The sequence below is a fragment of the Macrobrachium rosenbergii genome, chromosome 53 (assembly GCF_040412425.1).
Source record: "Macrobrachium rosenbergii isolate ZJJX-2024 chromosome 53, ASM4041242v1, whole genome shotgun sequence".
Lineage (NCBI taxonomy): Eukaryota > Metazoa > Arthropoda > Malacostraca > Decapoda > Palaemonidae > Macrobrachium > Macrobrachium rosenbergii.
This window is the reverse complement of record NC_089793.1, coordinates 9,276,244-9,299,102: the sequence shown is the minus strand read 5'-3', so window position 1 is coordinate 9,299,102 and position 22,859 is coordinate 9,276,244. Positions and strand designations below refer to the sequence as shown.

Sequence of the window (22,859 nt, the reverse complement as noted above, 5' to 3'; positions counted from 1 at the left end):
CCAGTCAAAGCAGTATTTGAGCTCATGTCAAATCTCGCCTTTTTAAAACACATTACCTTTTTTTTCAGGTCGCCAGGATGACTTCAAAAAGGGTAAGATCTTCTGTTGAATTTTCTGTTTTTATTTGTACATGGCTGTTATAATTCAAATCTATATTTTGACCAGATTTTTTTATCAATTTATTTGTTTCCCCCGTAGTCTTAAACTTTTCTTTAACTTTCCTTTTATATATTACGTAAATTCAAAGTAAAAAAAAAGCAATTCTTACTCTCGGTTCATCAATGAAGCCATTAAGAGCTGACTCACAAGAATCATTTTTCCGAAAAACGTCTTATCAGACTAGAGATTTGAATTAATGACGCCGAAATGAAATACGTCATCACCGGCATTATAATGATCTAAACCCTGAGCAAATCCGTTGTTGGATCGTCAGTCATAAGTTTGAAAGCTGTTTGAAAGGTAAATGTTTGCATACGCAGCGTTACGTGACCAACAAAAGACATCATTGCTACTTGACTGCAGGAAACAAATTTCACTGATCAAAACCACTTTGAAATCAAAACATTTCAAAGAGCGATTTACAAGTTTCCTCTGGCTTGGAGGCGTAAACAAACTTTCGGTCTACAACCTAAGTCATGGAAACTTCAGAAGTTGAATTCTAGGTTAACCTTTTGGTACGCATGGAAGTCCGTTCAGTTAAGCTAGGATAGGACATGGGATCTGAAAAGGAGAATGAAGAATTCCTAGGATAGGACGGAAGGATTCAGGATGAGTAACAGAAGGAAAATTGCACGAGAAGGCGGAGGGTCAGAGTAAAATGTATTAAGGGGAAAATCCGAAAATGAGAGTGAAGAGTTCTTAGGATAGGACGAAAGGATTCAGGATGAGTAACAGAAGGAAAATTGCGGGAAAAGGATGCAGTATGAGTAACAGTAGGAAAATTGCGGGAGAAGGATGAGGGTAAAATAATAAATTAACGTTGTAGGAAAATCAGTTGGGGCCACCATTGACTCTGGAATTCATTTGAATATTCAGTATGATTTAATTTTGGGGGTTAGCCAGCCGTTATTGAAACTCCAAACCTTTAAAAAAATCCATTCCCTAATAAATGAGTTCTTCATATTCGTATTTAAGTCTAATCCTCTCCAGGGACACTTTTCATCACTGCGTCTAAACAAAAGGATCGTGGGAGGAAGTTATTACTCGTCTCGTTAGGAAGGGGGGGAGGGGGGACGATGAGGAGGAGGACGAAGAGCGTTTGATCACATTTAAAGTGATCTCTGTCTTTTCCGTTTTTTTAAGCATCTTCTGTTGAGAAAAATGTCTTACTGATAAAATAAATAAATTTATTGTGAATATATTATCTCTCTCTCTCTCTCTCTCTCTCTCTCTCTCTCTCTCTCTCTCTCTGACCTAAGGTGCCTTTCATTTCTTCATACTTGTATAGAGGCCAAGGTTGTAGACCTCTCTTCTTCTCTCTCTCTCTCTCTCTCTCTATATATATATATATATAATATAATATATATATATATATATAGAGAGAGAGAGAGAGAGAGAGAGAGAGAGAGAGAGAGAAAGGGAGTGCCCCAACCTCTCTCACATCTGGCCTCTATACAAGTATGCACTGTAGAATGAAGGTACCTTAGTCTGAGCTTCGGGACTTTATGTCTTTACCCTCTGTCTCATGTTATGACAGTTGTTTGAGACATAAACACGTTTCTTCTTCATCTTAAATGTCCCATCTTTGTTTAATTCCCGAGGGCTTTGGTTAATTCTAGAGTCCTTAGGTTAATTCCAGAGGCCTTTGGTTAATTACAGAGGTCTTTAGTTAATTCCAGAGTCCTTTGATTGATTTCAGGGGCCTCTAATTAACTCTAGGGCCCTTTCGTTGATTCCTGAACCAGTTGGTTAATTCCAGAAGCCTTTGGTTAATTCCAGAGGTCTTTAGTTAATTCCAGAGGCCTTTAGTTAGTTCCAGAGGCCCTAAAATTTTTAATACCAGAGCCCTTTGGTTAATTCCAGGGTACTTTGATTAATTCCAGATGCTTCTAGTTACTTCTAGAGCCCTTTGATTAATTCCTGAACCAGTTGGTTAACTCCATAGGCCTTTATTTAATTCCAGAGGACTTTGGTTAATTCCAAAAGCTTTTGGCTAATTCAGAGTCGTTTAGTTAATTCAGGAGGCCTTTGGTTAATTCCATGGGCTTTTGATTAATTCCAAAGGTCTCTGGTTAATTCCAGAGGCCTTTGGTTAATTCCAGATTCCTTTAGTTAATTCCAGATGCCTCTAGTTAGTTTCAGAGCCTTTTGGTTAATCCCAGAGTCCTTTAGTTAATTCCAGATGCCTCTAGTTAACTCCAGAGCCCTGTGGTTAATTCCCTCGGTGCAATAAACGCATATATACGTACCTCGTCCATGTCTCCAACGAAAGCCTCACATTCCTCAACGCTGAGACTCTCGAAGAACCTCTGGATTTCCGTGTCTCTTTGTCTCTGGAAGTAGGTCTCCATCTTCGGGTAGTCTTTGTCTCTTAGCATCTGACGGACGACGGACAGAAACCTATCAGGGTTACCCCTGATTTCCCAACATCTGTGGAAAGAGGAATAGAAGTGTGTATCAGAGGTTAAGTTGTTTTCAAAATGTATTTTGAAACCTTTATCAATTGTCAAGGCTTGTTTTAGTGTAATGCTTTTTAAAGTAGATGAATTTTTAACCTTAATACTTTTTCTTTTGGAGACATTTCTGAATTTCGAAAAATTTGCGCAACTTTTGTTGCTTCCATGGAAATTTACCACACCTTCTTTCAGGAAATCAATTTCACAATCTAAGTTTCCTTTCACTTTTTAACTTCTCAATCTACATGAATTTGGAGACTTTATTCCTGACCTTGGGAAACATCACACAGTACGATTAATATAACAGAAAATTGCAATACCCTTTTTTCAGCAGATTAAGTCAAATTTTATTGGGTTTTTTTCCAGTTCTCCTTACACTTTTTTTCTGTTCAGTCCCTCTTATACTTATCTTTTTATTAGTCATTTTTATACCTATTTTTCTTTTAATTCGTATACTTATTTTTTATTTGTTTTAATCCTTCTTATACGCCGTTATTTTCTAATCCCCCTTATACTTTTTTCAGTCCTTATACTTTTTTTGTAATCCTCCTTATAACTATGTTTTTAATCACTATACTGCTTACAGTCACCCCTATGCTTCTTCTTATTAATCCTCCTTACACTTTTCTCAGTCTTCCTTATACTCGTTTATTTTTCAATCCTCCTTATACTTGTGTATTTTTTAATCCTTCCCATACTTGTTTTTTTATTCAATCCTCCTTATACATGTGTATTTTTCAATCCTTCCCATACTTGTTTTTTTATTCAATCCTTCTTATACTTGTGTATTTTTCAATCCTTCTTATACGTGTTTATTTTTCCTGCTCCCCAAACTTGGAAAACTTTATACAGCGCGATTACTATCATTCAAAACTTTCGGGTCCACGAAGACTCCAGTTTTAACTTCAGAATTCATCGAAAACTTCATCCGAAGTTGAAGTAGATTGAGGGTAAACAGTATTGACTTCCTCTAACCTATCAAGAGGCGACCAAAGAAAAACAAAGATTTAGAAAAAAAAAAACTCGGTGTATGTTACTGGTTTTTTTTTGCCGGAGTCTAGGTTTTTTTTTATATCTTTTCCTGACGTAACATTTGACATTCGTGAGCTGGCTTATAAGTGACATTTTGAAATGAGGTACTGATGCTTAATTTCAAAGTGAAACCAATAAAATGCAATACAATATATTGTATTAATATCAAGAGACGTCGGTTTTTTATTAATATAAATATACATATACACACATATATATATACTACTGTGTATATATATATATATATATATATATATATATATATATATATATATATACATATATACATATATATACGAGTATATATATATATATATATATATATATATAGAGAGAGAGAGAGAGAGAGAGAGAGAGAGAGAGAGAGAGAGAGAGAGAGCCTTCTCGTCGAGAGAAGCAAATTGAGAATCAACTAGGAAACTGAAGGTATTATGATCTCGAGAATTATTTACTGTATGCTATTAATCCCATTCTGTAATTGGTTTGTGAAATTCTTACGTATTCATGTTCCCCAAAACCTGGGTTCGAGTCGCCAGGCGAGATAGGAGCAATATCAGCTCGTTCCATACCCATTAAAACCCGTTGTATCTCGAGTGACCTAAGCGGTGAATTGTATACATGATATAAGACCACTGTAGTGGGTCGCAGCCAGGGCGGAGGTAGGCATGAGACGAGAAACCTAGAGACCCGTCGCTCTCAGAGGGAAAAGAAAGTGTTGGTGATATCCACTCGACAGGGATTGGGGCTAGCAGCCTCATCCCATAATTACTCGCTGGAAATCGGAAGGGTAATGCCTTCTGGCTCGCAACCCCTTCTCAAAGGAAAGATACATTCGGTGTGTTTATATGTATTATGTCTATGTATCTGTCTATGTACATTTGTACGTGTGTTCATCTTTGTTCGGATTCCACAATAAGCTGTAGGTCCCGTTGCTAAGTAACCAATTGGTTCTTAGCCACGTAAAATAAGTCTAATCCTTTGGGCCAGCCCTAGGAGAGCTGTTAATCAGCTCAGTGGTCTGGTAAAACTAAGGTATACTTAACTTCATCTTCGTAATGAATGTATTCAAAAGATAGATATTTTAAACAATAATTATAATGAATGTATTCAAAAGATAGATATTTTAAACAATAATTACAATTCCGCTTATCAGTTAAAAGTGTAAAAGCGACTTTTAACTAACATTCAAACACCTTATCATCGCCAGACATTCACCTTCTACCAACTTATCTAAAACAGAATGACGGAAATGCCTGGCTGTCAGTCAAGTCGAGTGACAGCTCGCGTCATGCTCTCTGGGTCCGCGATCTGGCCTACTTGAAAATACGGGATGGTTTCCTCCGAAGATTGTTCTTTACCTTATACTTTGCAACGCCAAAATCAATCAGGCATCTGCTTGCATATTTTTTTTTTTTTATTCCACCGTTAAATAATGCTTGAAGACCGCTTGCCAAATGATCGGTCTAGTGACGTTCTTGCGTCTTGTCAAGGTTTTATCCAGTTCTGGAGGAAAGTGTTGGCCTTGAACGCTTCCTAGAGACAGGATATGGGACGCTTTCTGCATTTATAGCATTGTAAAGCGTTTATAATACTTCCCAGAGGCAGGAGAGGGAACACTTGTAAAGCATATACAACACTCTCTAAAGACAAAAGATAGAACACTTATCAAGCATTTGTAACACTTCCAGAGACAAGAGAGGGAACACAGCATTTAAAACACTTTCAGAGATAAAAGATAACACAGCATTTAAAACACTTTCAGAGATAAAAGATGGAACATTTGTAAAGCATTTACAACACTTTCTAGATACAAAAGATGGAACACTCATAAAACATGTATAACATTTCCCATAAACAGAAGGTGGAACACTTATAAAGCGTTTATGACACTTCCTAGAGACAAGAGATGGAACACTTTTAAAGCATTTACAACACTTCCCAAAGACAAAAGATGGAACACTTACAAAGCATGTATAACACTTCCTAGGGACAAAGATGGAACACTTATAAAGCATTTATATCAATTCCAGGGACAAAAGATGGAACACTTTTAAAGCATGTATAAAACCTCTAGAGAAGAAAGATGGAACACTTTTTAAACATTTATAACATAGAGGCCGACGGCAAAGGAAACCCATGGTTCCTATGTAGCTAATATCTGATTGCAGTCAGAGAGAGACATATGGATATCAAGCCGGTTGCTGTTTATCCCGAATAATGTGAGATACTACAATTGTAAATGTTGGAAACAATTCGCGAAAACAAAAGCAGCAGCAGAGTTCCGGAGCTTCAAGGCGCAAGCATAACATGATTTCATAAACCCAAACGCGGAATCAAAATAGGAAAAATCATGAACAAACAAGTTATACGAAGACAAACTCATTTAAAAGAGAAGAGGAATGTACTAAACTACAGCAGAAAATTTGTAAAAATAAAGATTATCATATCACTAATTGATGTAAACGACAGTGCATAGCAATATAGAAACCAGGGATAAGTACAGTAGAGCAGTGGCGATACGTACATAGCATTACGCAACATTTTTGATAATCTATCAGGTTTCCCAGAACCGATCGCGCCGCTATCGTGACTTGATAAAGCTGCTCTACCTCGTCTTGCGCGCGCGCACACGCACACACACACATATATAGATAGATAGACATATATTTGCCACAAAAAGGAGGTGGCTCCTGAAGGTGTTAGCCTCCAAGTCTTTGGCGGGTCCTCTTGGAATGCGGCTGCCAGCCCAGTACCCTTTTCCACTCTGGCCGGGACTTACCACAGCCTATTAACTAGCTACATATTTCACTATAATGTGTGTGTGTATGTGTATATATACTGTGTATATATATATATATATATATATATATATATATATATATATATATATATATATATATATATATATATATAATATATTATATATATATATATATATATATATATATATATATATATATATATATATATATATATATATTGTTGCTAGCCCCATTCCTTCTCCCCTCTAGCTGCGACCCATCGGAGCCGACTAGCTGCTAACAGGCACTTAATTCCCTGCCTGCCTTGTTCGGCATGTAAACAAAGGCTCTTCCTGAAAACAGCATAAGTTGTCGTTTTTTTTCTCATTCTGCGAAGTTAAAAAGTCCAATGAATTCTGAATTACCTTGGTATTAAGCCCCCGAGTGTGACGCATTCCCAAGCACTGCGCGGGCGCACGCGGTCGTAAATGGCGGCAGTTTTCCTTATTCGAATTTGCATGCGAAAATCGCGGCGATCTCTCATGATTGCGCCATAAATTCTAATCAGAAAACAGGTCCCGTTTTGTCCCGGTAACTAATCTGCATTTTTTTGGTCGCTCGTAATCTGCTCTGCTGACGGCATTTGCTCTCGCTCTCCGCGATGCAGGAAAAACTGGAGCAGATGGAATGCTCGTTTGAGGCAAAACATCGCTGGCTCATTAAAAAATTTTTTTTGCTAACGAAGCTTTTAAATACCTTTGTAGGCGGTAAACATTCCCAATTACCTGTGCCTAAAGCGCTCGAGAAACGAAAAGACTGAATGGAATTCTTTGGCTGCTGCGATATGTCCGCTCTTTTATATAATTTTGTGGGACCATATGATCCTAGGGCAGTTTTACCGTCAAGGGAACAGTGGCTATGAGAGAGAGAGAGAGAGGGGGGGGAGGGGGGAATAGATTGAGAAAGAGAGAGAGGGAAAAATAGATTGTTTGAGAGAGAGAGAGGAGAAAATAGATTGATTGAGAGAGAGAGAGAGGGTGGGGAAATAGAGATTAATTGAGAGAGAGAGAGAGAGAGAGAGAGAGAGAGAGAGAGAGGAGAAAATAGACTGATGGAGAGAGAGGGGAATAGATTGAGAGAAACAGAGAGGGGGAAAATAGACTGATTGGGAGAGAGAAGAGAGAGAGGGGATAAATAGATTGTGTGTGTGTGAGAGAGAGAGAGAAAAGTGAAAGGGGGAAATAGATTGAGAGAGAGGAAAAATAGAATGATATAGAGAGAAAGAGAAACGGCGGGGGGGAGAGAGAGAGAGAGAGAGGAGAGAAAATAGATTGATTGAGAGAGAGAGAGAGAAGAGAGAGAGAGGGGGAATAAATAGATTGTGTGTGAGAGAAGAAAGAAAGGAAATGGATGGAGAGAGAGGAAAAATAGAATGAGAGAGAGAGAAGAGAAACAGCGGGGGAGAAGGAGAAAGAGAGAGAGAGAGAGACCAATAACAGAAATGTTGGTTTGTTTACTAGTAAAAGTTAAATGACTTTTGGAGGTGCTGAGTGCTTGCAGGTGTAGGATAACAGCGCGGCGGTCTGTCCCTGGGAAATTTCGCTTCCCCGGGAACAGACAAAATGAAAACTACATTTATGAATAAGCCGTTGTAAAAAACGAGGAACGCTATTTGCATTCTCACACACACACACACACACACACACACACACACACACACGTCCCCAATCAAAATTCGGGTTGATTCTTGCAGTAGCTAGAGAGGACGAGGTGGGAAGGAATTTTTCTTATTTAACTGCTTTTCATTTTTCGAGTTTAACTGCTTTTTATTTTTCTTATTTAACTGCTTTTTCATTTTTCGAGTTTAACTGCCCTTTTATTTTTCGTGTTTAACTTTTTTATTTTTCGTATTTAACTGCTTTTCTATTTTTATTTAACTACTGTTTATTTTCTTATTTAACTGCTTTTTATTTTTCTTATTTAATTTTTTTATTTTTCCTATTTAACTGTTTTATTTCTCTTATTTAACTGCTTTGTTATTTTTCTGATTTACCGTTTTTATTTTTTTTACTTTTTTTCTTATTTAACTGCGTTTTTCTCATTTAACTAGCTCCTTTGTTTTTCTGATTAAACTGCTTTTTTATTTTTCTTATTTTATTGTTTTATTTTTTATTTTCGTATTTAACTGCTTTTGTATCTTTCTTATTTGCCTGTTTTTTTTTTCTTTTCTTATTTAACTGCTTTTTCATTTATCTTATTAACTGCTTTCATTTTTCTTATTTAACTGTTTTTTTATTTTCCTTATTTAACTGTTTTTTTTAATAATATTGAGGGGATCTTATTACAAAAATAGAAATAAAATATAACTGTTGTTTGTTTTCTTCAACGGCTGAGACTCATATAGGCAGGTTTTGTTCCCTCAAATGAGAGAGAGAGAGAGAGAGAGAGAGAGAGAGAGAGAGAGAGAGAGAGAGAGAGAGAGAGAGGACTTGTAGAATTAAGAAACTTCCCAGTCATGAGAGTTGCCTCATTGTTTACAACATTTATTTTTTTTAACTTCGGAAAGAATTTTGGTCACGTACAATCGAGATGGTCCAGGTCATTTGCAATTTGGATTGCTTGAAGAGGTGAAAGGAGGCATTTCCAAGATTTATCCTACAGTAGCTTAGCTGAAATATCATTTTTATAATCTCATGTTTTTGCAAATAAAGTTCGGACTTAAAATTTACTGAGTAAATAAATTGCACTGATTAATATTCAAGTCCCACTGGAATGTGGATTTCCTAAAAAAGAAAAAAACTTCATAGGACATAGTTATACCAAAAAAAAGTGTTTGATCAGGACATAGCTTCACTGAACGATCTTTATTATTTTTTTTTTTTACATAAATTGCATTGATATTCAAGTCCCACTGGAATGTGGATTTCCTTAACAAAAAAAAATTATAAGACAGTTCTACAAAAAAGAAAGTCTTTGATTAGGACATAGTTTCACTAAGCGATCTTTATTAATTTTTTTTTTCTGTGGCATAGTTTCACTATAGCGCAAAATGGGCAGCCGTGTGCATCTGCGCGGAAAATATGTGATGGCTAAAATACACCGAGGGACGAAATAAAAAAACCTTGACAAATAGCTTCTCTTTTGGGAAGGAAACCAGCCGTGAAACCTTCGAGATTTACCAAAAAAAAAAAATAATAATAATAAATAAAAATTTTAAAAAGTACTTGAAAGAATGAATGAAACCCTCAGGTGAACTCTTATTAAATATGTCTTGATAAAAACAAAAAATAAATAAAAAGCAATGAATAAAAATATCCATAAATCGATGGATACAAACAGGCACAAAACCCGACAATATTTCAGCCACAGTCACTCAATATATCTAATCGTTTCCACCACTCGCCGTTTTTATTTTTTTTTTTCCAGAGGGGATCCAGGTGTTTCCCCGTTTGGTCCTTACTGATATTTTTTGTTTCCCATTTCAATAAGGTTACTACCCACAATTTAATCATGACTTTTAAATCTCCATGCTCCGAAATCTTGTTGAAAATTCTTTCCGCAAAAAATCTCAGTCCCTTTCAACCTGAATATCCTCTTACAAGTAAAAGTACTCCATTGGGTGACCAGAATATCAAGATCCCATGCTGGCACAGGCCCAAGATCCAGAAAAACAAAGAAACAAACAAAAATGAAAAACCACAAATATTACCGTACAAATTTGACACAGGAGAGCGTGCATTGAAAGCCGGCATATTATTTGAAAATAAAAATATTCTTCAAACAATTCAAGAACCCCGTAAGGGGGCAGTGCCGTTAGTGCGCTAGTGTGGCCATTACTTAAGGTTCTTTGCAGAATGCCTTCGGCCCATAGCTGCAACCTCTTTCGTTTCTTTTACTGTACCTCCTCTCATATTCCCTTTCTTCCATCTTACTTTCCACCCTCTCCTAACAATTGATTCATAGTGCAACTGCGAGGTTTTCCTCCTGTTACACCTTGCAGACCTTTTTACTGTCAGTTTCCGTTTCAGCGCTTAATGATCTCATAGGTCCCAGCGCTTGGCCTTTGGCCAAAATTCTATATTCTGTATTCTATCAATGGATTTCAGTGGAAATCCTATCTAAAATATATTAGAACATCGAGTCGCGAAGCCTTCATTGCCAGGCCGGTATATTTCCATTCACTCGTCACATAGAAAATTAAATGAAATAGAAGCTTACTGAGTAAATACATCACTTTACAAGCTGCATTTACGTCTTACAGTTCATTTCAAGCTTTGAAAATGAAGCCAAAAAGAATAACTCAAAAGTGAAGACCGAAAGTGCCAATCCATGTCAACAGACCTACCTCCCAGCCTCTCTGTCGACTTGGAGAACCGTTTCTATAACATTTTATCGGATGTATTCTCTTCGGAAGCGAAGACCGGACCGCTATTTCAAATAAAGCTCGTCAGAAAATACACCTTCTCAGCCAATTTGGTTTTATGCAAACATGGAAAATTAATGGACAATGAAGATGAAATTGAATGAATTGGTTATTCCTCTCTTACTCAGAAACAGTCAAGATTTTAGTCAAAATTCAGTCAAGTCATATATATATATATATATATATATATATATATATATATATATATATATATATATATATATATATATATATATATATATATATGTGTGTGTGTGTGTGTGTGTGTATGGTAAGGTAAGGACAGGTATTTATGCCCACTCCACCGAGAAGTTAAGAACTGAAAAGCTGAAATAAAAAATAAACTAAACAACCGAACCATTACATAACGCTAATGCCAAAGCAGAGCGGAGCGGAGGATCAATACGCAATTACTGGTGTCATTAAAAAGCTTCTTCCATCCGCTAATATCCCTCGGGCATTCCTTTAAAGCTCTCCCGAGAGCATTAATAGCTCTGTCAAAGGACGAAAGCTCTTCACTTCTGCAAATATTAATTCCTTCCTTGGCGGGGCCTTCTGCCCATTAGGATATTTCTTCCGGAATCTTTCGGTATCTTTTTTTTATTTTATTTTATTTTTTTTTGCGCTGTGGGAAATTTTACCGCTGGTTCCTTTTTTTTTCTTTTTTTCTTTTTATAAGAATTGCTTGCTTTGGTTTACAGTAAAAGCCATTTTTCACAGTTGCTGTAAATTCAACGCCTGGGTGAGTTTGTTCTGCGTCATCCAGTGCTCGAAAAAAACAAAAACAAAGGAAGGAGAATCATGTCAAAACAGAAAGACGGAATAAGAATCATATAACAACAGAAACACGGAAGAAGAATCATCATATAAAAACAGAAAGAAGGAAGAAGAATCACATAAAAACAGAGAGAATGAAAAATCATATAAAACAGTAAGAAGAAGAATCATATAAAAACAGAAAGAAGGAAGAAGAATCAAATAAAAACAGAGAGAATGAAGAATCATATAAAACAGTAAGGAGAATCATATAAAAACAGAAAGAAGGAAGAAGAAGAATCATATAAAAACAGAAAGACGGAAGAGGAAGAATCACATGAAGAAAGAAGAGAGAAAAATCATATAAAAACAGAAAGACGGAAGAAGAAGAATCACATAAAAAAGAAAGACGTTAGAAGAATCATATAAAAACAGAAAGAAGGAAGAAGAATCACATAAAAACAGAAGGAAGGAAGAAGAATCAAATGAAAACAGAGAGAAGGAAGAATCATATAATAAGAAAAGAAGGAAGAAGAATCATATAGAAGCAGAAGGAAGGAAGAAGAATCAAATGAAAACAGAGAGAAGGAAGAATCATATAATAAGAAAAGAAGGAAGAGGAATCATATAGAAGCAGAAGGAAGGAAGAAGAATCACATAAAAAAGAAAGAAGGAAGAAGAATCACGTAAAAACAGAAGGAAGGAAGAATCATATAATACGGAAAGAAGGACGAAGAATCATTCAGAAACAGAAAGACGGTAGAAGAATCATATAGAACAGAAATGAAGAAGAATCTTCGTCAGTGCACCTCACGGGGAGTACTGTAGGCATTACTAAAGGTTCTTTCCAGCGTCTCCACGGTCCCTAGCTGCAAACCCTTTCATTCCTTTTACTGTACCTCCATTCATATTATCTTTCTTCCATCTTGCTATCCTCCCTCTCCTAACAATTACTTCATAGTGCAACTGCTTTGAGGTTTTCTCAATTTCCTTGCCAGCGCTGAGTGACCTCATATGTCCCAGCTCTTGGCCTCTGGCCTAAACTCTGTATTCCATTCCTATAATCTATTAAAAGCTGTTATGCAATGGCACAGTAATTACAGATATGGTAAAAATTCTTATATTCACCTTTGATTTCAGGAAATTATTAAATGATAATCACTTGAGTGATTATCATCGATAATCACCTGAGTGATTATCATTTCATAATCACTCAAATTCTGTTTGATTAATAGAATATCCGTGCACCGGATAAGTCTGACAAAAAAAAATAAAAAAAAAAGCGAAGTCTTTTCCACACTTGTTTGTAATTGCTGAATCAAGAATGAGCCTTGTATAATAAATAGATAAGCAAATAAATAAATAAAATAAATAAATAGTAAATAAAAAATAAGATTAATTAATTATTTAACTTTGAAAATCCTCAACTTCTCGATGACATGGTAATTCAACACCTATGTAACTATGATAAAGAAATGTACATTTTTCACTCACTCTCTCTCTCTCTCTCTCTCTCTCTCTCTCTCTCTCTATATATATATATATATATATATATATATATATATATATATATATATATATATATATATATATATATATATATATATATATAACGTAATGAGTTTTAAATATATAGCGGTGGTTCAAGATAGTGTACACAATCTGGATCTCAGGGGAATTTTGGGGATGAGGTTGCCTACCCATGCCTGTTTCCAGCCTAGGGCTACCCCCTGCATTCAGCTGACCACCAGGTACGTAACAGATATATGTATATGTATATATATATATATATATATATATATATATATATATATATATATATATATATAATGTATGTATATAACATTTATTTTATCTAGGTATATATATATAATATATGTGTGTATGTATATATGTACGCATGTATGCAACAAAAGAATATCATTGCAGTATACTGAATGCAGTAAATTCCACAGCATATGATACATTGTTCAGCTCACAAAAGAGCTTTTCAATTTAACGTTCCGGTCTTTACACACTTTTGTTTCAATTTCTTTCGATGGCTTCTTTTAACAAGATCGAAAATGAAAGCAAATGGAACTGAAAAATTACATGAACATCCCCTCTTTGTTCAGTACAGACTTTCAAATAATAATAATAATAATAATAATAATAATAATAATAATAATTCCAATCCTTTCAGTGACAGGCAGTTCTTATACAAAACTATATTTCATTTGATGAATTTATTCATACAATTAGTATAGATTTTTTCATGTTTCACCGCATGGAATTGTTAAGAAAAGCAAGCCATTATTTCAGACTAGATCTGATATATATATATATATATATATATATATATATATATATATATATATATATATATATATATATATATATATATATATATATATATATATATATATATGTGTGTGTGTGTGTGTGTGTGTGTGTCTATATATATATATATATATATATATATATATATGTATATATATATATATATATATATATATATATATATATATATATATATTAAAAGACTTGGTATTACGTTGCGTCTGAAATCAGACAAGATTCTGAAATCTGTGGCTTATTGTCTGAAAATGATCCACTTGGTGGCGTAATTGTGTCTGGAATTATCGTCATTCTATCTGAAATATTCTGTTTAGTGCCTCAAGTCTCCTTTTTAGTGTCTGAAATCTGCTGTTTGGTACCTGAAGTCTCCTATTTACTGCCTGAAATCTCCTGTTTAGTACCTGAAGTCTCCTATTTAGTGCCTGAAATGTCCCATTTAGCGCCTGAAGTCTCTTATTTAGGGCGTGAAGTCTCCTATTTACTGCTTGAAATGTCCCATTTAGCGCCTGAAGTCAGTTCCTCGTTGGACGAATCGGTAGAGTTCACGGCTAGCACTCTGCTAGGCCCGAGTTCGAGTCTCCGGCCGGCCAATGAAGAATTAGAGGAATTTATTTCTGGTGATAGAAATTCATTTCTCGGTATAATGTGGTTCGGATTCCACAATAAGCTGTAGGTTCCGTTGCTAGGTAACTAACTGGTTCTTAGCCACGTAAAATACTGTACTAATCCTTCGGGCCAGCCCTAGGAGAGCTGTTAATCAGCTCAGTGGTCTGGTTAAACTAAGGTATACTTTTTTTTTAGCGCCTGAAGTCTGTTATTTAGTACCTGAAGTCTCCTATTTACTGTCTGCAGTCTCCTGTTTACTTACGGAAGTCTCCTTTTTACTGCCTGAAGTCTCCTATTTACTGCCTGAAGTCTCCTTTTTACTCCTGAAGTCTCCTGTTTACTCCCTCAAGTCTCCTATTTACTACCTGTAGTCTCTTATTTACTGCCTGAAGTCTCATTTACTACATGAAGTCTCCTATTTACCGCCTGAAGTGTCATTCACTACCTGAAGTCTCCCATCTAGTGCCTAAAATGCCATAGGCGTTGTGTAGAACCTTCAGGTCTGCTATCTGAAACTGGCTTCTTCAATCTCATATCCAGTGTCTGAAATTCCCTGTCCAACAACCAGAATGTGTCTGATGTCTGGTATTTTACCTTAGTAACTAAAATCGATCCAATATCCGAATCTGTATGCCTGATTTCTGAAATTTGAAATGTCTAAAATTTCCTGTGGCCTAGTTTTTAAAATGTACTTAGCGCATGAAATCTCGTGCCATGTATCTGAAATATCGTTCTTGGTATCTAAAACTTCCTGTCTTATGTCTGACATTATGTGCTGAATGTCTGAAACCTCACGCATAGCATTTTAAATATCTTGGTTAGTGTCTGTAACTTGTCTGGTATCTGCAGTTGAAACTTGTCTGACATTGCTTGCCTAGTCTGTGAAACTTGTCTGACATTGCTTGCCTAGTCTGTGAAACTTGTTTGAAATTGCTTGCCTAGTCTGTGAAACATGTCTGAAATTGCTTGCCTAGTCTGTGAAACTTGTCTGAAATTGCTTACCTAGTCTGTGAAACTTGTCTGAAATTGTTTGCTAGTCTGTGAAACTTGTCTGAAATTGCTTGCCTAGTCTGTGAAACTTGTCTGAAATTGCTTGCCTAATCTGTGAAACTTGTCTGAAATTGCTTGCCTAGTCTGTGAAACTTGTCTGAAATTGCTTGCCTAGTCTGTGAAACTTGTTTGAAATTGCTTGCCTAGTCTGTGAAACTTGTCTGAAGTTGCTTGCCTAGTCTGTGAAACTTGTCTGAAATTGCTTGCCTAGTCTGTGAAACTTGTCTGAAATTGCTTGCTTAGTTTGCTTGCCTAGTCTGTGAAACTTGTCTGAAATTGCTTGCCTAATCTGTGAAACTTGTCTGAAATTGCTTGCCTAGTCTGTGAAACTTGTCTGAAATTGCTTGCCTAGTCTGTGAAACTTGTTTGAAATTGCTTGCCTAGTCTGTGAAACTTGTCTGAAGTTGCTTGCCTAGTGTGTGGAACTTGTCTGAAATTGCTTGCCTAGTCTGTGAAACTTGTCTGAAATTACTTGCCTAGTCTGTGAAACTTGTTTGAAATTGCTTGCCTGGTCTGTGAAACTTGTCTGAAATTGCTTGCCTAGTCTGTGAAACTTGTCTGAAATTGCTTGCTTAGTCTATGATACCTCCTAGTCACTATCTGAAAGCTGCAAGCGTAGTGTCTTGAAACCTCATTCTTCTCTAAAATATCCTGGCTAGTGACTGTCACCCAACCTGCTCAGTGTCTGAAGTATTGTGCGTAGAGGCTTGCACCTGCCCTGCTTATTGTCCGAAATACCCTGCCCAGCGGCAGCACCTAGCTTGCTTAGTGTCTGATATGTCCTGTCGTTTGCTTAGTGTCTGATATATCCTGTCTAGTGGCTGAAATCTAGTCCTTACAGTGATAAGACATTTCCTTTCACCGATAAGATAAATACTGAGAACCTCTTAAAATAAATTCAGAACTCGTTCGTAAACAGAGTCAGCTGATTGATGGTTTTGTTTTTCATTGCTTACATTTAATGACGGTTGCGTCTCCATCACACAATCGTTTCATGAGAACCACTATCGAACTTGTGTTATAACACATGAAAAATAAAAAAATAAAAGAGGGGGCACGGCGATTATCAGAACGTTTCGGTGCATGAGTCATGAAAAGTAAAAAAAAAAAAAAAAAAAAGGGGACACGGCGATTATCAGAACGTTTCGGTTGCATGAAAGTCATGAAAAAGTAAAAAAAGGAGGGACACGGCGATTATCAGAACGTTTGTTGCATAAGTCACAACTTTTTATTATTATTATTATTATTATTATTATTATTATTATTATTATTATTATTATTTATTATTATTATTATTATCCTGAGACGTTATTGTTTGTCTGTTTATATAAACACAAGCTAAAACGTAACCACAGAAAGGCCGTGATTGCCAAAAATATGGCATAAGTTGCATCCATATAGCCTTCAAAAAATAATGAAGTCTAAAATTGCAAGGCTTTCTTTATATCTGCTTTCAAATCGACTTTTAGTAAATCTACTTATTCCTCCTAGATCGTATTGCTTACAAGGAAGTTGTGAAACAACTCCTAAGAAATTCTAAAGCAGCGTTAACGATACCACGTACCCACGTTCTTATCAAAATCCTGATTTATTAGTTATTCCGTAGCACAGACTTAATAAATTATGTATTTTATATTCAAGTATCTGGTGAAATTAATTCAGAGGTTTACTTCGTTTCATTTGATATTCATAAGTGCCTCTGTTTTTTTAAATGAGGTCTCTGAATTCCATGAAAATCAGGATATATATATTTTTTTTAATCCTGACCAACATTCCCATAATGGTAGACTACGAAGGTTTTTAAAACTGTCATCACTTACCTTTCCTGAAGGTAGTCAGGGTCAGCGTCCTTGAAGATTTCCGCCAAGGACACCACCTGTTCCATGACCCTGGCTTCTATCTCCTTTTCGGAAGGTTCGAGGCACTGCTGGTGGGCGTTTCCCCCGCTGGAAGCACTGGAACGTTCCTTCTGAACGGCACCTTGACTGCGGTCCGTAATTCGACGTTCCTCGTTGCGTATTTGCGGGGCTTCGTTAGGCCTATAGGCGTTTGGTTCGTCCACGTCGATAAACTCTGGCGCTGACGGATTGTAAAGCTCATTTCCGGCATCGTCCGTCTCGTCGTCTAGAATCCCTTCCCCTCCGACGGCGCCCGCGCCCGCATCCTCCAGCAGGTACTGGATCAGGATCTGGACGTCCTTGTTGCTCTCGCACTGCAGGACCTGGTCGCGTATGAAGGATCTGTCGACGTTCCGCACGACAGACGAGACGAAGTCCACCTTTTCGGAGTACCATCCTTCCCGATCGTCTACGACGTCCTCCATTGCATCCTAGGCATTCCCGTAGCTCTCCCAGGGGCGGCGGCGCGGTGGTGACTCTCCTACCTCGCGAGGGAAATCCTGTACAGAGGATCACAGGCACCACTGAAATGTAATTGTTTCTTCTCGCAAAGTAAGAAAACAAAGATCTGCCTCGTCCTTTGTCAGATCAAAAACTGACGCTGATACACTCTCTATCTTTCTTCCTGATAAGGTTAACTTATCAGAGAACTGTACTTTGCCTGTGATAATTGTTTATCTGTAGAGCAGTGATAAAGAAAGCATTCCTTTGTGATGTTATTGAGCAATAAATAAGTTCTAATTATTGTAGAATGTATACAAGCTAATTGAGGCACTACACACACACACACACACATGCATATATTATACAGAACACATATATATATATATATAGAGAGAGAGAGAGAGAGAGAGAGAGAGAGAGAGAGAGAGAGAGAGAGAGAGAGAGCATAGCATTGAAAGTAGTCCCGAGTTGCCATTGGTCACCATTTTTTTTCACAAAAATAATCAAGAACATGACTAGTCCAGCGACAAAATAAGTCGAGTCATTTCCTCTGTCCTTGAGAATCTGCTCATTTCATTCTCAGTTTCATTTTCTTTTCTTTTTTTATTTATATATTTATTTTGTATTCGACCTTCATTTCGATATACTTACGACGTCTATAATATCGCCAGCTGGAACTGCCTTTCAAATTCGCTGCTATTCAGTATGTTGAAAGCCAAGTCCTAGTTGATCGCTTTTCACAGGACCCTGTTCTTTGACTGTACTCCACTAAAATCCTCTTTCAGCTGTACTTCACTGAACTCATTTTGAACTTTATCAGAATGGCAAAATCTTTTTTTTTTTCATTAAAACAAATGCACTTCACTACAGTGGCATATATATTTTTTTTTCATTAAAACAAATGCACTTTACTAGAATGGCAAAATGTTCTCTTTTTCATTAAAACCAGTACACTTCACTAGAATGGCAAAATCTTCTCTTTTTCATTAAAACAAATACACTTCACTAGTATGGCAAAAATCTTTTCACTACAACAAACACGCTTCAGAAAAGCTCCATAATCGTGGTCCATACACTAAAACCCTTCGTTTCCTTCTAGTGTAGTTTTCTCAATATCTTCCCAAGAAAACTGACAGCACAAATTCAGCAGCTGTACTTGTACGGTACACGAAGTGTACTGTTTACTGCTGTGCAAGGACACTAGCGTCACGTCACGTTGTCGTAGAATAGAACTCCTTATCTTCTCACTTCTTTGCTCAGTCGTGGAATTTCCTGTTTCACTAGTGTAACATTTCATATTATATATATATATATATATATATATATATATATATATATATATATATACATATATATATATATATGAGATAATAGATAGATAGATAGATAGATAGATATATAAAATATGTATATATGTGTGTGTGTGCGTATAGATATAGAAATGTGTGTGTGTAAAGCCCATTCGTAGTAATCTTCAAAAGTTACATAAGTTGTGTTTAAAGCGCAGTTGTAAGGGATGACATACGTTTTCTTTACATACTGTATACATGCTACATAGAAAATGGTGTATAGAAAATGCTGATCCTGGCAGATACGGCTAGAGACAAGCGAATTGCAATTATGCAAAATGTACGCCGCCATCCCACGGTAACCAGAATTCTGTTATCAGCCAGCTATTCTAAATATTATATTTTAGTTATTCTGAATGTTATATTTCTAGATAGAATAACGCTGCTATCTTAGTGTAGAAGAAATTAACGTGACTTGCTTTGCCATTCATAAGAATGGTGGCTGATTCTTTGGTTTGTAGTGAAGTCTTAAGTAGGTCTAATTGGCAACACGCGACTCCCGCTTTTTTGTAATGTAAGAGAGAGAGAGAGAGAGAGAGAGAGAGAGAGAGAGAGAAGGTGTGCGCGTGTGTGTGTGTGTGCTGGCGCGCGCGAGCGAGCGAGCGAGAAGAAAAGGCGGACGCTTGAACGCGTGTATGAGAAAACAGAAGGCGATCTACCAGACTGTAACATAGTAGATGATGAATATGCTTTCAGTTCAGAAATGAACTCTTGCGTTCACTTGTACCCCTTCATACAGTTGTTTCACAGTTTTGATAGCAGCCTAAACTTAGGACCTGCGTGTTTTGAGTACACACATAAATACACGCACAACAATCGTCGTAATCAAAGGTGGCAGAAAAAAAATTTTGATGAAGAAGATGATTGGGGAAAGAGTGACCCTGTTTTCAGAAGAGTATCACGTTCCTTCATATCAGGGGTGCATTCTTCTCCCATTATTGATGTCAAATCACATTCCGCGCGAGAATGTAGATTGAACTTAACTTGTTCAGTGAACCCATAAATAAGTAAGATTTAAAGAAACAGGAACCGCTGGGGAGAAAGCTCTGTATTATAAGAGTGAATTGCATATATGATTCTTTTTATTGGCTGACTCTAATGTTTGCCATCTATAACCAGTATTTGCGGGAAGTAGGAGCCTCACGGGCATTACAGTACCGAGGAAATGACGACGTGAGGCAGTCGAGACATCGTTGATAGCAGCTTCCAAAATAGTATCTATAGAACAAGCAAAGGGTGGTGATCTTACGAGTGAAATTAACCTTAGCTAAAAGTATGTGTAAAGGCAGAGGTCTCTTGCGAGAAACTGAGTACAGCATCTGTGAGAAAACAGTAGAAAAAAAAAAACTATTTTTCAAAGTGAAAAATGACCAACATAAATTTCTCATATTCGGAAATGAAAAGAGTATTCGGATTTCGTTCCCTTCTCTCTAGCCTCCTAACCACACACACACACATACACCCCACCCACTCACTCCCGCCAACCAAACCTCTCACCCTCCCACCACCCTCTCTCTCTCTCTCTCTCTCTCTCTCTCTCTCTCTCTCTCTCATAGTGAAAAGTTGTCCTCGTGAAATAATAATGTCTCAAAAACATACGTCAGAATTTCGCCGCCTGCTGAGTTGAACCGGCACGCACTGGTGTATTATCTCCCAGAAGGCAGAGAAGAAGAGTCTCGTGCGACCTCTCCGTCGAAACTTTGCCGTAATATTTTACAGGGCGTGCCTCTTGCTTTTCCTCTCTTTTATTGGCTCATTAAAAGCTGCAACTCTGCGGCAGAGCGTTGTGCTTGTTTCACGACGAGTAAGATGGTGGTTGTTTCAATCCGATCGTTTTGAAACTGAGAACAAATACATATAAAAAAAATGTAGGCTTGGCGAGTGCTACTTGAATCGTTGTTAATTGTCCATTACATAACTTGCTTTTACACACACACACACACACACACACACACACACACACACACACACACACAGTGGATTTTCTTTTAAAACTCTATTGGCTGTTACACAAGTTTTGGCCACTTGCCTTTTTTTGTTTTTAAGCGTTGAATGGTCTGACGGAAATTGATGACCTGTTTACTTTTATTTTTCGAGATTACTGGCTTATATAGGCCTATATATATATATGACCCCGCCCTCTCATGGGGTCCACTTACACCGGTCCGGCTGCAGTACTGTGGGTCATGCTTAAATAAGACACGGGGTAAACTTAACAATGATCTGTATTATCTAAAACTTACGGTGGGCGATAGCACGTCGTTGCCCTCCGAGTGCCAGAGCCAGAATCCTCCAACAGCGGCCTAGCGTGGGCATGCTGGGCATTTCTCTCACCCCCTGCATTTTCCCCTCAGGCAGGACATTGGTTGATTTCTCCTACCAGGGGTATCTGACCAATCGTAGGTCAGAAATACCCACGCCAAAAGTTAACGGCTTTTGGGGATATTTTGGGGGGTGTGTGTTTCCTCACACCCAGACCGTTGGAGCAGCACAATCATGTCTCCTCGTCCTACTTCGCCATTACAGCTCACACAATTTGAGACCTCGAAATTGTGACGAACTTTCCGAATGGTTCACATATATATATATATATATATATATATATATATATATATATATATATATATATATATATATATATATATATATATATATATATATATATATTACTAAAAGGACCTCGTTCAAACTGGATGGTATCTAGCGGAGTTTTTATTCATAAAAAGTTACAAGCTTTCTTGATAATGTGCACTGTTTGTCCAAGAAAGCTTGTAACTTTTTATGAATAAAACCTCCGTCAGATACCATCCAGTTGAATGAGATGTCTTTAGTAATTCTACTAATGCACAGAACAATTGTATGTGATAAAGTTAATATATATATATATATATATATATATATATATATATATATACACACATACATACATACACACATACAGTATATATACACACATATATATATATTATATATAACCCAATCCTGGATCGTGTGGGTTTCTAGTCTTACTGTGGGACATGCAGAAACCAAACTCTTTGGTCTAAATTAACAAGGTAGCTATAATCTAAAAAACTTACAATGAACCCATTATCTATGTAGTCTTAATGACAAGAGTAACACGGCGGTAAAAAGGCTACGAGTTGGGGGGAAGGAGGGAGACAACGGCTGCGAGACACACACGCCGATCGAGAGAGACCAAACCGAACTGCCTCGCCAGGGCGCGTTCTTGTCGCCCTTCTCGTTTTTCATACACCTCCACCCCCGCTCCTAGCGGCACTCCTTTTCCCCTCGAAAGGTGATTGGCCCAGTATGTTACTAGCCCTACGAAAACCAATCAGGGTCCCGATGTAAGCGTCCAACGCCCTTGGGGGTTGTATGGGGGGAGGATATTTCCCCAGAAACCATAGATGCTGTTATAGAACACAGTCCCATCTTTGTTCCCCCCCACCCCCCTTGTCTCATCTCCGTGGTACCAGGACTTCAGGGTCACTGCTAACCCACTCTGAATGGGTCATATATATATATATATATATATATATATATATATATATATATATATATATATATATATATATATATATATATATATATATATATATATATATATA

General features: G+C 36.9%; 1 protein-coding gene and 1 long non-coding RNA gene across 3 annotated transcripts in view; one reads left to right on the top strand and one right to left on the bottom strand.

The window, feature by feature from the left end:
• Positions 1 to 19,130, bottom strand: part of LOC136834277 (E3 ubiquitin-protein ligase RNF216-like) — a 32,141-nt gene extending 13,011 nt beyond the window's left edge. The window contains exons 1-3 of one of the 2 annotated variants that reach the window (XM_067096646.1): positions 18,554 to 19,130; positions 17,381 to 18,136; positions 2,409 to 2,589 (exon numbers count right to left, since the gene is read on the bottom strand). In XM_067096646.1, the coding sequence (XP_066952747.1) occupies positions 2,409 to 2,589; positions 17,381 to 17,883 (684 nt within the window). In that variant the 5' untranslated portion in view covers positions 17,884 to 18,136; positions 18,554 to 19,130. The remainder of the gene's footprint in view (positions 1 to 2,408; positions 2,590 to 17,380; positions 18,137 to 18,553) is intronic. The other variant, XM_067096647.1, reaches the window with a different exon arrangement.
• The window catches only part of LOC136834278 (uncharacterized), a 376,662-nt gene that overhangs the window by 342,079 nt on the left and 11,724 nt on the right, over positions 1 to 22,859 (top strand). Inside the window, exon 4 of the long non-coding RNA XR_010851713.1 lies at positions 69 to 92. This is a non-coding gene — a long non-coding RNA (uncharacterized lncRNA). The remainder of the gene's footprint in view (positions 1 to 68; positions 93 to 22,859) is intronic.